The sequence below is a fragment of the Cannabis sativa genome, chromosome 4 (assembly GCF_029168945.1).
Source record: "Cannabis sativa cultivar Pink pepper isolate KNU-18-1 chromosome 4, ASM2916894v1, whole genome shotgun sequence".
NCBI lineage: Eukaryota > Viridiplantae > Streptophyta > Magnoliopsida > Rosales > Cannabaceae > Cannabis > Cannabis sativa.
The window spans coordinates 78349792-78364721 of record NC_083604.1 but is presented as its reverse complement, the minus strand read 5'-3'; the positions used below and the strand labels follow the sequence as shown (position 1 = coordinate 78364721).

The following is a 14930-nucleotide window of genomic DNA, read 5'->3' as shown; positions in this document are numbered from 1 at the left end:
GGGTAGGAAAAGTTAGGTGGAGTTCGTTGTCAATTTGGCTCGTATCACTCTTGATCAGTGGAGAAAAGCTCAAGAAAGAAGTTTGTTTCCTGCATTTGATATACTTGATATCTTTCAGATGGGGTTGAGCTATGGTCTAAACAAGGTTATGAAAAATTCAAAGTTAATATTGATGTTGCGTTGTTTGACGAGGAAGGAAGGCATGGTTTTAGTGGGGTTGTTTGAGATCACAAGGGTCGGTTGTAGTTGGGATTACGAGATTGTGTATTAAATAAGTTCTTCTAGAGATTGCTTAAGCCATGACTCTCAAAAAAGTGTTATTATGGCTGAAGTGCGATTTTTTAGGTATTAGTATTAACAAATTTGATTGTGTGGTATTAGTACAAGCTATTAGAAATGTTAATGTATTGTCAAATATTTTTGGTAGTGTCGTTGAGGATTATAAACAATTTTTATCTTCTTTTAGGATGTTTCTTTACATTTTGTCAAATAGTCAACTAATCACACTGCTCATTTTATGGCTAGAGCATCTTATTTATATATTGGTCGTATTTTTTCGAAGTATAATCTCTCTTTTAATGTTGCTAATATTATTGAGATTGAATTAGGTCTTGTTAACTGAAATTTACAGTTAAAAAAATAAATAAATAAAATAAAGATACCTTACATGTGGGGTAAAAGTTAAAATACATTTATTTATAGTTTTAGGGCAGTCCTAGTCTTGATGCTTGAAACCAAAATTAAATACAATACTACAAAAGAATACAGCAATGAATTCTTCTGTCTGCTATATCACCCAAATAATTCACATAACGTAAACAGTCAAACGCTTCATAATTTTTCAAACTTCGTACTCTGATCACACACACATATAGAGACACTATTACAATTATTATATTACACTTAACGGTCACTGATTCAGATTCAAACAACTCTACATATTTTGTTCCCTACTTAGATCTATTTATTTTGCTCCATTTTTTATAAAGAAGAAAAAAAAAACTATAATAAAGCAAATTTCATTTTCTTCTTCTTTTTTCTTTCTTTTTAAAGATACAAAAAGATAGAGAGAAAGGTACTGTAATTGTACCAAACATAGATTGGAAATTGAAACTGTTCAAAAGATAATAAGAGAAGCTATGTGTTTTCATTTTCATCTTCTTCATTATCACTCAAAAGTTCAAAAAATGAGTTTAGATATGTGTTTGTTGATTTGATGAAAATAGTTTTGTGGGACTCACAAACACACAACACAAACACCTCTATTTCATTCTGACACTCTAAAACTTTTTCTATTGCCATCTGATCCAGTGGGACCTTTTTCAAATTTTGGGTCATTTGTCTTCTTCTACCTCGAAAAACATTTGGGTTTGTCATAGGATCCCACGTGGCGGCCCAAAACTTGATTCCAAAGCCCAATTGACTCCTCAGATGGAAATCACAAAAAACAATAACAAAAACAAAACATTTAAAAAATAAAAAACCCTCTTTTTTTTTATATATAATTTGGATCTTAGACAAAAATCCAAGAGGTTAACGGCTACATTTTTATGAATATTTTTTTTGGGCATATTAAAAAAAAAAACCAAAATGCAGACTGAAGCCACGTGAAAAAATCAGAATAGTCCTTCGGATTTGGCGGGAATCAGTTACGTGGGGCCCAATTTTGTCCAATTCGGGCTATTTATAAACAGCGATAGTCTATGTAGTTGACTGAGACACTTGGACTTTTATGCTTCGAATCCACGTGGACCCCACTCAAAACCAATTTTTTTTTAAAAAAAGAAAATGGGAAAAATGATGACAAGAAATAACAGCCAAAAACTACAGTTAACCAAAAAAAGAAAAAGAAAAATGAAAATAATAATAAAAGGGTTGGTTAAGGGTATTTTGGGAAACGGAAAGTTTCAGTTTCAGGTTAAGCCGGAGAAGGTTGAGAAGTCGGGTCAGCTGAAGATGGTATATCGGGTCCGACCCGACAACCTTCGAGCATGAATACGATATCGGACATGGTAGGTCGGTCAAGAGGATCCGGAGCTGTGCAGAGCAACCCGACTTTGACTCCGAGCAAAAACTCTTCCCATTCTGAAGATTCAGGGTCAAGTTCAAGCAACCCCGGTTCCAAAAGCTCAGTAATTTGACCTTTTTGAAGTTGTTTCTTAACCCATTTGACAATATCTTCTTCGTCTTGATTGAACATCACTGGTCTTTTTCCGGTGAGTAGTTCGAGCAAGACAATACCAAAGCTGTAAACATCGGATTCTTTGCTTAATTCCCCAGTTAACACGGCTTCAGGTGAAACGTAGCCTAAAGTTCCGACATTGGTGGAAGTCGAGGCTTCAGATGGGGTGGGGAGTGTGAGACGTTCCAAGCCGAAATCTGATAAATGGGCTTCGAAATCTGCGTCGAATAGGACGTTTTGGGGTTTAACGTCGCCGTGGACTATTGACGATGTGTGGAGAAAAGCTAACCCTCTTGCGATTCCAAGTGCTATTAGGTGGCGCATTGGCCAATTCAAGACGTGACCGTCTTGGTGTGATGCTTCTTGGAGGAGTGTAGCGAGGTTTCCATTGGGCATGTAGTCGTAGACCAAGAGTCTTAAGTCTGGTGGTCCGGCGTAGTAGCCGCGGAGAACGGTGAGGTTGCGGTGGCGAATTCGGCCTATTGAATCCGCTTCTTTTCGGAAGATGTTTTCGTCTAGTGCTCCGTCGGGTAGACGCCTAATTGTGAGTACCATTCCGTCGTTGTAACAGGCTTTGAATGCTAATCCGTAACGTGTTCTGCTTAGTACGTTTTCTTCGTCGAATTGTCTAGTTGCTTCGACTGTTTCGGCTAGGGTGATCTTGGTGTTGAACATGGTTAGTTTCGGGCCGCCATTGTCTGTGCTTCCTCTGCCTCCACTGGCACCCGAACTTGCTCGGGCTGGACTCCTTTTCTTTTCCCCTGAAGCCTTTTGTTTCAGCCTTTTTCGCCATCTTAAGAGGCTGAAAATGTAGAAGCAACAACATAATGCTAGTAAGCAAGCTCCACTGGCGGCCACAACAACTAACAAAATTAGTCTCTTCTTTCTGTCTTTGTCTGTTACTTCTTCGCATTTCTTATCTAATGGCTTTCCACACAAGCGTTGGTTATCAGCAAATGCAGATGGATTATTGATTCTAGACCCCAGAGTACCCGGAATCTCGCCTTCAAGATTGTTTTTTGATACATTGAAGCTTACTAAACCAGTAAGTAATGACAGATTATCTGGAATCTTTCCACTCAAGTTGTTAGAAGAAAGATCCAATGTTGTTAGATTCGATAACTGAGCCAATGATGCAGGAATGTCACCCGAAAGCCTATTCGAGTTTAGTCTCAAAGCTTTTAGGGATGAGCATTTTGAGATTTCCTCTGGGATTTCACCTGTTAAGTTGTTGGTACCCAAATTGAGCTCAAGAAAATGTGTAAGCCGAGAAAGATCAGCCGGAATGTGTCCGGTGAATAAATTCGAATCGAGCTGTAAAACTTCAAGGCCAGAGCAATTACCAAGCTCTGGAGTAATCAATCCAGAAATGTGGTTATTTGACAATGAGAGAACAACTAAAGACCGAAGAAAACCATAGTTTGATGGAATATGACCAGAGAAGTCATTGGAGCTGAGATTCAAGTATCTTAGACTCATCAAGCTACTGAAACCTTCAGGAACATCCCCAGACAACTTGTTCTCCTGCAATGCAATAACTTGCAAATTAGGCAAACCAGAGAGCTCAAATGGCAATTCACCAGAGAGATTTTGTTTGCTCAAATCCAAAGTAGTAAGCCTGAAAAGATTTCCCACACTAGCCGGAACCCTGCCAGAAAAGCTATTCCCACTCAGATTCAGAACCTTTAACCGGCTAAGATTCCCAATACTCTCAACAACATCACCTGAGAACTTGTTCCCACTAAGATCCAAACTAGTCAAATTGCTCAAACCCACCAGCTCAACCTCCGGCATTGCTCCAGTCAACAAATTGCTTCTCAAACTCAAAGTCTCCAACCCCGAAAGGTTGGTAAAACTCCCGGGAATCGAACCGGAAAACTGATTCTCCCCAAGAGCTAAGATTCTCAAACCCACTAAAGAACCCAAAAACACAGGTAAATCACCAGTTAAGCGATTCCCTTCGAGATCAAGAACCCGCAATGAGCTACATTTCTCGATATCAACCGGAACATCGCCGCTAAAAGAATTATTGGTCAGTTTCAGCTCTTCCAATTTCGACATGTTACCAATCCCAAGCGGAATCAAACCAGAGAAAGAGTTACCCGAAAAATCTAACCTCGTTAATGTTACGACTTGTCCTAAAAAGGAAGGAAACTCTCCTTGTATTTTATTGTGTTGAAGATCGAGAACTTGAAGAGTACTGTAGCATTCCCCATTTTTGGGACCAATAATATCCGTGAACGCATTAAACCCTAATTGAACGATCCGAAGCGACGCCGTATAGACAGAAACATTACAAAACATCGAAGAAGGAACTGAACCAGAGAGATTATTAAGCGACAATGAAAGCACCTGAAGCTTCGGTAGAGCTCCAATGGCGGCCGGGATCACTCCTCCGAGACCATTCCCTTCCACACTCAAATGCATGAGTGAAGAACAATTAGCTAACGCAGAAGGTAAAGTACCTACCAAGAGATTATAATCCAGCCATAGATACTGAAGCTCTTGAAGCTCACCAAAACTCGCCGGAATCTCTCCGGCGAACTGATTGTAAGAGAGGTTGACAAGCTGAACCTCCGTCATGTTCGAAATACTTCTCGGAATGTCGCCGGAGAAACTGTTTGAGGAAAGATCCAAGTACTTAAGCGCCGGAGGGAGGTTACCGGGAATGTTACCGGAGAGATGGTTCTGTGCGACGTTGAGGATTTGTAGACTGGTAAGATTCCCGATCTCCGACGGTATATTACCGGAAAATGAGTTGTACTGCAAGAACAAAGACCGGAGAAGCGTGCATTTGGAGATAGACGAAGGAATCGAGCCATTGAACGAGTTTGAACGAAGACTGAGTTTCTGAAGCATTCGAAGGTTTCCGATATGGTCACTGAGTCGACCAGCGAGTTGGAGACTCGGCAACCTGAGCTCAGTGACTCTGTTATTAGTACACTCAACTCCTCGCCAGTCACACGGAGCCGACGGCGTACCAGCGTCCCAGCCGCCGAGCGAGCCGAGCGGGTCGTGAAGGTTGATCTTAAAAGAAATGAGTGCGTCTATCTCGGCTTGAGTCTCGGCGGCGCCGGCGCAGGATAAGAAGGGTGCGCAGAGCACCACGAAGAAGAAAAAAGCAATGAAAGCCATTTAAAAAAGAGGTTCAGAATAAGAAAATGGGTTGGTTATTATTATGAGCTTTGTAGTGGTTAATGATGGGGGTTCAGGTTAAGGGGGGAAGAAGAGGAGTGCGCATAGGTGGCGTATGTTAGAACAGAGTGCCGGAGAAGAGTGCATTGGAAGAGAGTGATGGCCATTTTTTTTTTGGTCCGAATAGAAAAAAACGTGAGTGAGTGAATGGGGAAGGAGTTTAGCTCTTTATTTCTTTTCTTTCTTTTTTGTATTGAGCTTATAACATAATGTTTTTTTTTTAAAAAAAAATTATACTAACTTATATATATTTTTTATATATATTTTACATAACAAACTTATCAAAATTTATATAACAATTCACTTAAAAATTATCAAAACAATTATTCACTATTTGCCTACTGTAATTACATCTTCAGTTTTGGATGATTTGATTTAATGAAATTTTCATAATTATTCAAAAAAAATTATCAAAACAATTATTAAAACAAATCTAAACAAAAATTAAAAAAAATAAATTAATATATGAGATAATTCTTTAAAATAAATTCTATATTTTCTAAAATAATAGAAATAATACTTTAAGTTTAATTTATAACAATTTTTTTTTAAAATAACTAATTTAAAAATAATTCTTAGTAAAAATAAATACAAAACATATAACCAGTTTTATTATAAGATATCTAAATTAAATTATATTTAAGTTTTATTTTGGTAAAAAAATTTGCTATACTATTCAGTATTATTTTAAAAATTACATCATCTAATTTATCATTTAGTAAATCAAAAAATTAATTAATAAATTTTGCAAAATAATTCAAAATAATATTTATTCATTCTAAAAAAAATAGTATTTATTCTTTTTTATTATTAGTTTTTTTAATTTTTTGTTTTCATTTCCCTCTTTAAAATCTCAAAACACTTTGAATAAGCACTTTTTTGAATAAACGGCATGTGGTTTGGAGGCTAATGTTTTTATTTATTTTTATTTAATTTTAAAAGAGTCATATGATATGACGTTGGTTGAATCATTGAGCCTTGTGTGAAATGTGAACCTTCTTCATTTTACACTTTTATTTCTATATTTTAGTATTTAGCTTAACAACAATTTTTATTATATAGTATTCTTATCTACATTTTTTAATAATAATTTGGGTCCTCTCATTATATAATTAAAATATACAATTTGAATTATTAGGTTTCAAACAATAAAAATGACAATTTTTTATCTTGTAAATTGGTCTAAAAAATTTTAATTCTTTCTTTCTCCTCTCAAGTATTAGATTTCCACAAAAGAGTAGCAACTAACATGCAAATAATTTTTAGATTTTCTATTTCTAAACTGACTTGAGAGTAAGAGCAAGACTACAAATTTTCACTAATTTTACGGTACAAATTTTCACTAATAAAGCTAATTAAAAAAAAAAAATCATATATATATTTATAGTGATTTGTATTTTATTTCAAGTAGTGTTGTAAATTTTCGTTATGGACATATCAAGTGGGTGGTATTAAATTAGAAAAAAAATGAAGATCATTAACATATTATGTAAACGTTAGGTTAGAATGAATGAAAATAAAATAATAAATATAAAAATTGAATAGAATAAATAAAATTCAACATATACATATAAAAAATTCTTATCTTGCTTATTTATTCTTTTTTAAATGTAAAAGTCATTATACTAAAATAGTAAAACATTATTCTATGAAATAATATTTACATTATATTAAATGCAACTAAATAAATAAAAAAATATATAAAATAAAAATTTATTGAATAATTTCTATTTTATTACCTTCAAATCCAACCAACAAATTTTTACTATAATAATAAGATAGAACAACTTTAGCATAACATAGATAAATTCTATTAACAATAATAATAAATGATAATATATTAATATATGGAGGTGTGAGCCCATATAAGTGATAGTAACATAGATATGTGAGAGTTTTGTTGTTAAATTAGTGGGGTTCCCAATTCAATTCAAGCTAAGCTAAGCTACAACTCCCATCCAATATAGTGATGTTGCTCCAACCAAAACCTTTAATTTTAATTCTAATATTATTATTTGATTTCTTTTCTACAAAATAACCTCTAAATTGATTTGTTTTCTTTTTGTGGCTCTAATTTCAAAAATCAACCAAAATTGAGAAAGATATCAATATAGATAAGTAGGTGTGATATGGTATATGGTATCTAGCTGGGTCTTACTCTTACATTACTTTTTCTCAACTCTTTTTTATTTTTTGCCCTTTTGACAATTTTTCTTCTTCTTCTTCTTTTTTTTTTCTCTTATCTAATCCTCTAAATGGATATGGACATTTTTTCTATGCTTTTCTTATAAACACTTTTCTTAATTCCTTTCTTTCCAATCACTCTACTACTCTATATGGTCTCTTTCAATTAAAAAAAAATCTAGAGAAGGGTGAAAGTGAAAACGGTGAGAAAGTATTTATATGAATATCCTCGTATTATGTTTCTGTTTAAAAAATTTTACAGTCTAAAGCTAAGTGAGAAAGAAAGTACATAAAAGCAAATTAGATTTAGTCAATATTGCCTTTGTTGTTTGGTTGGACCACTACAACAACAACTACTAACTTATATAATATATTTATTTATTTTTCATTTTTGCATGCCTTGCTGTTAAAAAGCATGAAATATTAAATAGGCAAATGACAATTGGCACTTATATATGGACATTAGACCATCATGCAAGTCTCAAGAAGTGACCAATTTTCTTTTACATATTTTATTAAGATTTATTAGTTATCTTTGGTGAAAGAAACTAGTGATATTTACAATCTAGTATCATCTAATGTATTGTATTATTTATTAATGTAATTAAGTATTAATAATTATATAATTTAATTTAATAATTATAATATGATATTATTAATTATTCATAAAATGTCACCTTTAGATGGTATTAAGTACCACTTGTACTTAATATCAATGCTATTATTATAGTGCTTAGTACTATTATAGGATTATAAGATGACATAAATGGTTAGTAATCTTTTATAATCATTAATAAAGTAAAATAAGTAAGACATAATATTGAATTGATAATATTGAATTGCTTATGCTATCGATATGACACAATTATAGTAGTGCTAGACACTTTAGGTGTCCTTCAATATTTCTCTTTTAATAATTAACATTATTTTTAGACATTAGCGGTATGCATCATTACTAAGTAGCATTTTAAGAATGGTCAATATAATAATTTATAATAATTATTAAATTAAAATATATGAGAGTCGATAAAATGTAACACCTTAATATTAACATTTCTCTTTAATAATATTACGAGTACTTAAGAAGTTTAATAAAAATATTGTCGTTAGTATGCATGAAATAATAATCCTTTTATTATGGAGTTTTTATGATGAGATAAGATGAAGAAATTAATTTAAAAATATGGAATTAAATTAAAAAGGTCATGCAATGCTGGTTTTAGGGCTTTATTATTAAATCAAGGGGAAAGGCCAAATTTAAAAATATATAAAATTATAAATACTTATGGTTGGGATTGATTTATGGAATGGTTGTTGATTACAATAGAAGATAAGAGCAATTATTTAAAAAATTCAGAAGAGAGGATGAAATTTAATGATACCCCATTTAGTGTTTTTATATTATGTTTTCTTATAAATATGGTGACCAAATATCACCATCTAAAACTCACTATAATTAATGTTGAAAAGAAGAATATGGTGCCAATGTCATGACTTTAGTAATAAATTGCTCTATATTCATTACAAAGAAGTATGAACTAAGTAATGTTCAGGCCCAAATCACTATCTTCCACATACTGCATTTATTGTCAAGCCCAAATAAGCCCACAATCAAAAATACATATAATTTCACTTTTGTTTATTTATTTATTTATTATTATTTTTTTCAACAAACAATTATATATTTGGTTGGGATAATTTGTCCTCTTGTTTCAGACAATAAATTCACCCAAGAGTTCTGTTGGTTTGCTCTCATCTTGTACAATAATTACACTTAACAAATAAATAAATACAAAATTACTACACTTTTTAAGATTTACTTTCTTTTTGCAATAATAATGGATAACCTTATACAAGTTGTAAATAGGTCCATGGAAATAGACATAGATAGAACACATGCATTGTAGCCTTTTTTTTTTTACACTTTTTTAGTCTTTTCTTCCTTTTATTTTTCGGTTTGGCTTGGTTTGATTATTGAAATGATGTAATGATAGCCTTTACTTTTCACTTCCCATGGCCTTTTTTCTTTGGTAAGTTCATTGTTTGGAAAATAAGGCTTCAATATCTTGAATTTGGACTATACTCCAATAAAAGTTAAAATACTAAGTGTGTTTGGTTTAGAATAATAAAATAATAATAATAAATATCTTATTTTTTTATTCCATTGCATTTTAAAATATTAAAATATCATTCAAATAGAATAATTTTTTAACTATTTCATTTTTTGTTTTAAAAAAAGACCATTGGAATGTCAATACCAAAGTTATATAAATATATAAAGTATATTAAATTTTATTTTATTATATTCATGTTTTCATTCTTGGTCATTTATTTTTTTACTCTTAACCAAACATGTCTTAAAAGTAACAATATATGCATACAAAATAGTAATAAAAAATCTTATGATGACAATAATTTTTAAATTGTGAATCTCCTCTTAATATGGTGTTAGAGGTTAAAAAATTGTCATGTTATTAGGTGTACTGTTTTGATGTATATTTTGAATAGAGAGAGCTAATTATAACTTCCTATTATAATTTCTTAGTCAACAGTGTCTAAAATCACATGTTGGAATATTTTTTTTCATAGCGATATTCATTACTCATTCCTGTAAATTTTTAAAATTTTTTGAATAATTTACAGTACAAAAAATAGAGTTCCTGATATTCTAGTTGAATAATTTTTATTTTTGTCCCTTAAACTTTTACACTACCAAGTTGTGCCTCTAAGATACGACTTGTTTATAATACCCCTCAAAATATAAAATATAACTTTTACAGTAACGTGACATTTCCATCATAATCAATTCAATTTTATCGTGAAACGAGTGACATGATAATTTTTTTTTGATATTGGGGCAAGGGGGATTCGAACTTGGGACCTCTTCTTTATGATAAATACATACAAATTAAATGTATTTCACCCTTTTTACTTTAACGATTAAAAAAGTAAAAATAAAAATATGTATTATTATATATAAGCCTTTTATCCTATTATTCATTCAAGTAAAAAATGCGAAGTATATTTAATTTGTATTTATTTATCAAGTATCATCTACCGTTTCACTAATTTCATAATAAAATAAAATAAAATGAGATGGAAAGACTATACCACTGTAAAAACTAACTTTCAAAGGGTATTATTAACAAGTAAAAAATTATAGGGGCCATAATTTAGTAGTATAAAAAATTAATAGGGTAAAATTACCAATTATTTATTATAGTTTACCACACGTATTAAAAAAGTTTCAATCTTATTTTCGACAATGTATAAATTATTTGAACTTTTTAAAAATTTATAGAGATGATGTTGTATATATAACAAAGGTTAATATGAAAAAAAATTAGAAAAAAAATATTTTAACATGTATTATTAGACATAAAAATTTAAATTAAAAGATTGTAGTAAGAGATTGAGTTTGAATGTAGATATATTTACTCAAAACATTAATTAGTAAATGGTCCCCCACTTGAAAATTTTATTTTATTTCCTTTCTTTTTTTCTTTTTTTAATTTTATTTCCTTTCAATAAATAGTTGTTGGTCCTTTGAGATGAAGCATAAGTATGATTAGGGCGTGAACCTTTTGGGCTCTACTTTTGGGCCCTGCATTTTCATGTATAACATGAAGATGCTTTCTCTCTTTTTTATAATTTCATTTAATAAATGTTTTTTTTTTTTTTTTTGAAAAAAAAAAGAAAATATTTGAAATTACTAAACCAAAAGATTATTTGGATCCCACTTCATCAATGTTTTTTGAGTTTTCTACTCTGGCCACCTTCATGTAATTAAGTCTAATAAAGTTTTTGTTTTTGCTAATTATTCTCATTTTTTAAGCTTGATTGCAAGTCATTAGAAATTTAAATCTTGCACGTGCCAAAAAGTATTATAAGGAAATTTATTAGAGAAATTATGAGAAGTACACTTTTCACAATCTCAATTTGCAAAAAGACTGTATTTTCAAAATAAACATTTAGGTCATGTTTACTGTTTAGTGTGGTACAAATGTTGTCTTGTATTAATGTCATAAATATGATATATTGAGCAATTGTTAAGGAAAAAAAAAGTACTAAAAAAATGGTTTATTTTGTAAAAGAACATATTTACAAAAATTATGAGAAATTAATTAGCGGGAAGCAATAGCAATAAGGTACTTAATTTAATCTTTATACCTGTTTTTACTTTATTCAGAATAATAATAATAAAATCTTTACACCTATTAATTAATTCTAATAAACAGTATATATTTGTGAGTAATTTGAACAAAATGTATGAAGATTTCAAGTTTTAGAACGTTAAAAAAATATTGTGTCAAATTGTGGAAGTGATGTTGCTAACTCATTGCTTCTCTTTATTCTCTTTCTATTATTTTCTTCATTATAATGTTAGATTTTCATAAATAGACACAATTGTAATACAAAGTGTGACATTATTTAGTGAGAAATAGTAAAGGGTAACTATGGTGTCTATATGTAATATCATTATTGATACAATTTAATATCAAGTTCTATTTATTATATTTAATAAATATTATAAAAAAATTATTAACAATTTATAAAGCCCTACCTAATAATGTTAGGCACATTAATACCTCATATCAGTAATCTTATTTATTCATATGTTTTTTTTTTTGCAAAGTACATTATTTATTCATATATGCTAGTTCAATTGCATTTTATTCTTCAATAAAAGGACAAATATGTATTGGGATTAAATATGTGATTCAATTTTCATGGTTAGTGATCTGAAATTAGCTAATGGAGATTTAACAAGAATATTGTATTTCTGTTATACTCTGTTAGTTTATATTGTATTCTGTTAGTGACATATACATATGTATATGTTCTGTTAGGTTGGTCCTTTGTTTCAACGGTTCTCCTTGATTTAAGGAGATCTGCTTCTGATTTTACTGCTGCCTATTTAAGGCTTATTTCCTTTTGTAAATCAATTAATTCAATACAATAAAATCTCTTGAATGTTTTCCCTTTTCTTCCGCAATATGGTATCAGAGCAAGGAAGCTATACTTCCTTTCGATCTTGATTCGTTCTCCTCTTCCTCGCCGTGTTTTCTGTTCTTCTCCGGCGACGTTCAATGTCCGCAGTTGAAGAATTCGTTTCTTCAATCGACAATTACTCTTCCTTCATAGTCTTTTCTCTGAGAAAGGACATGAGAAAGGACATGATGTACTCCATATTGTGGTGTTCTTGTAATTTCTTGACTCCTCCACAAGTACAGCCATTACAAGTGCAATTTGGCCTGAAATTGGACAATTGCTCCCACACTGTCTTGAGCTTGGTAAAATACATACTGACGGATTGGGTTTCTTGCTTTAGATTCATCAAAATCTTTCTTAGATTGTAGATATGAGCACCATTCCTTTGCTGAAACCTAACTCTTAGATCATTCCATATTGCAGCCAACACACCAGGACCTGATGCTCAACAACAGGCTTCTACTGAATCTATTCTGCAAGATATTGCAGCCAACACACCAGGACCTGATACACAACGACATGAAGAACCACCTGGTCCACCCGATTCATCCACTGCTCCAGAACCCCTGCCTAGAAGATCTTCTAGAGTGTCACGGCCACCTAATTACCTACAGGATTTCGAGTGTTACAACCTGCTGGAAGATAATACTTCCACTTCTTATCCTTTATCAAAATATGTTTCTTACTCCAAACTTTCCAAGGCTTACAAAATGTTTATTCTTGCGCATTCTCGAGTTCGAACCTCAGAATTACAAACAAGCCATTCAATTCAAGAAATGGCTCCAAGCCATGGACAATGAACTCCTTGCACTCATCACCAACAAGACTTGGTCCGTGGTGCCTCTTCCTCCTAACAAACGCGCCATAGGATGTAAATGGGTGTACAAAATCAAGTACAACAGTGATGGAAGTGTCGAACGATTGAAAGCTCGTCTTATCGCTCAAGGATACACTCAACAAGAAGGCTTGGATTTTTTTGACACCTTCTCACCCGTAGCTAAGATGGTCACCTTCAAACTCCTACTTGCCATTGTCACTATTAAACAATGGTTCACTTTACAACTCGACATCAACAACGCCTTCCTCAATGGTGATTTGGATGAGGAAGTTTACATGCAAATACCCCAAGGACTCCAACTTCCCCCTTCTATATCGGGTGACAACCTTGTATGCAAACTTCATAAATCCATCTATGGACTTCGCCAATCCTCAAGACAATGGTATAAGAAACTCACCGACGCTCTTCTTGAAGAAGGTTTTACTCAATCACAAGCCGACTACACCCTTTTCACTCGAGGAACACAAAACACATTTATAGTGCTTCTTGTTTACGTGGATGACATTATCCTTGCCGGTCCTAACTTGAACATTTTACATCAGTTACAAGACGCACTCCAGCTCAGATTCAAGCTTAAGACTCTTGGCCCACTTAAGTATTTTCTTGGTTTTGAGATTGCAAGAGCTAATTCCAATCTTTTTCTCTCACAACGCAAGTATACACTTCAATTACTTGCCGATACGGGATACACCAACAGCAAACCTGCCAAAGCTCCCATGGATCCAAGACTACGACTCAATGATCAAGATGGGGACCCTCTCGATAATCCATCTCACTATAGACAACTCATTGGTCGCCTCCTATACTTGACTCTTTCTCGGCCCGACATCACATTTGCCGTCAACACTCTCAGCCAATTCATGTCTTGCCCTCGCACTACACATTTGACAGCTTTACATCATCTTCTTCGCTACCTCAAAGGGTCACCTGGCCAAGGCATTTTATACTCTTCAACATCATCCCTCCATCTCCGAGGATTTTCTGACTCCGATTGGGCAACTTGTTCAATCACTCGTCGATCTATAACAGGCTATTGCATTTTTATTGGCGATTGCCTCATCTCTTGGAAAACAAAGAAACAACCAACGGTCTCTAGAAGTTCAGCTGAAGCTGAATACCGCGCTTTGGCTTCTACCACAAGTGAGATAACATGGATACAATACCTACTACAAGACCTTCACATCGATCAACCTACCCCTGCTTTCATTTACTGTGATAACCAATCGGCGATCCACATCGCCAATAATCCAACCTTTCACGAACGCACCAAGCACATCGAACTAGATTGTCACTTCATTCGTGAAAAAATCACCAAGTCTGCCATTAGATTGATCCCTGTTAGCAGCAATCTACAACTCGCCGACGCCTTCACCAAGCCTCTCCCATCTACCATCCTCAATACTCATCTCTCCAAGATGGCCATTCATGATATCTATGGTCCATCTTGAAGGGGGGGTGTTAGGCTATTTTTAGCCTAAGTTTCGGGTCACATTTTATAGTTATTTTTCTTCTTAATTATTGTTTTTGTTAGTGTCATGT

General features: G+C 32.7%; 1 protein-coding gene across 1 annotated transcript; it reads right to left on the bottom strand.

Moving 5' to 3' along the window:
• Positions 1–1467: 1467 nt before the first annotated feature.
• LOC115713982 (probable LRR receptor-like serine/threonine-protein kinase At4g36180) lies at positions 1468–5552 on the bottom strand. Its single transcript, XM_030642480.2, has one exon. It carries the CDS (start codon positions 5315–5317, stop codon positions 1919–1921), a length of 3399 nt encoding a protein of 1132 aa, XP_030498340.2. The 5' UTR covers positions 5318–5552; the 3' UTR covers positions 1468–1918.
• Between the last annotated feature and the right edge of the window lie 9378 nt (positions 5553–14930).

Coding starts and splice junctions, on each gene's coding strand:
- LOC115713982 (XM_030642480.2), bottom strand. CDS start 5,317: ATGGCTTTCATTGCTTTTTTCTTCTTCGTGGTGCTCTGCGCACCCTTC.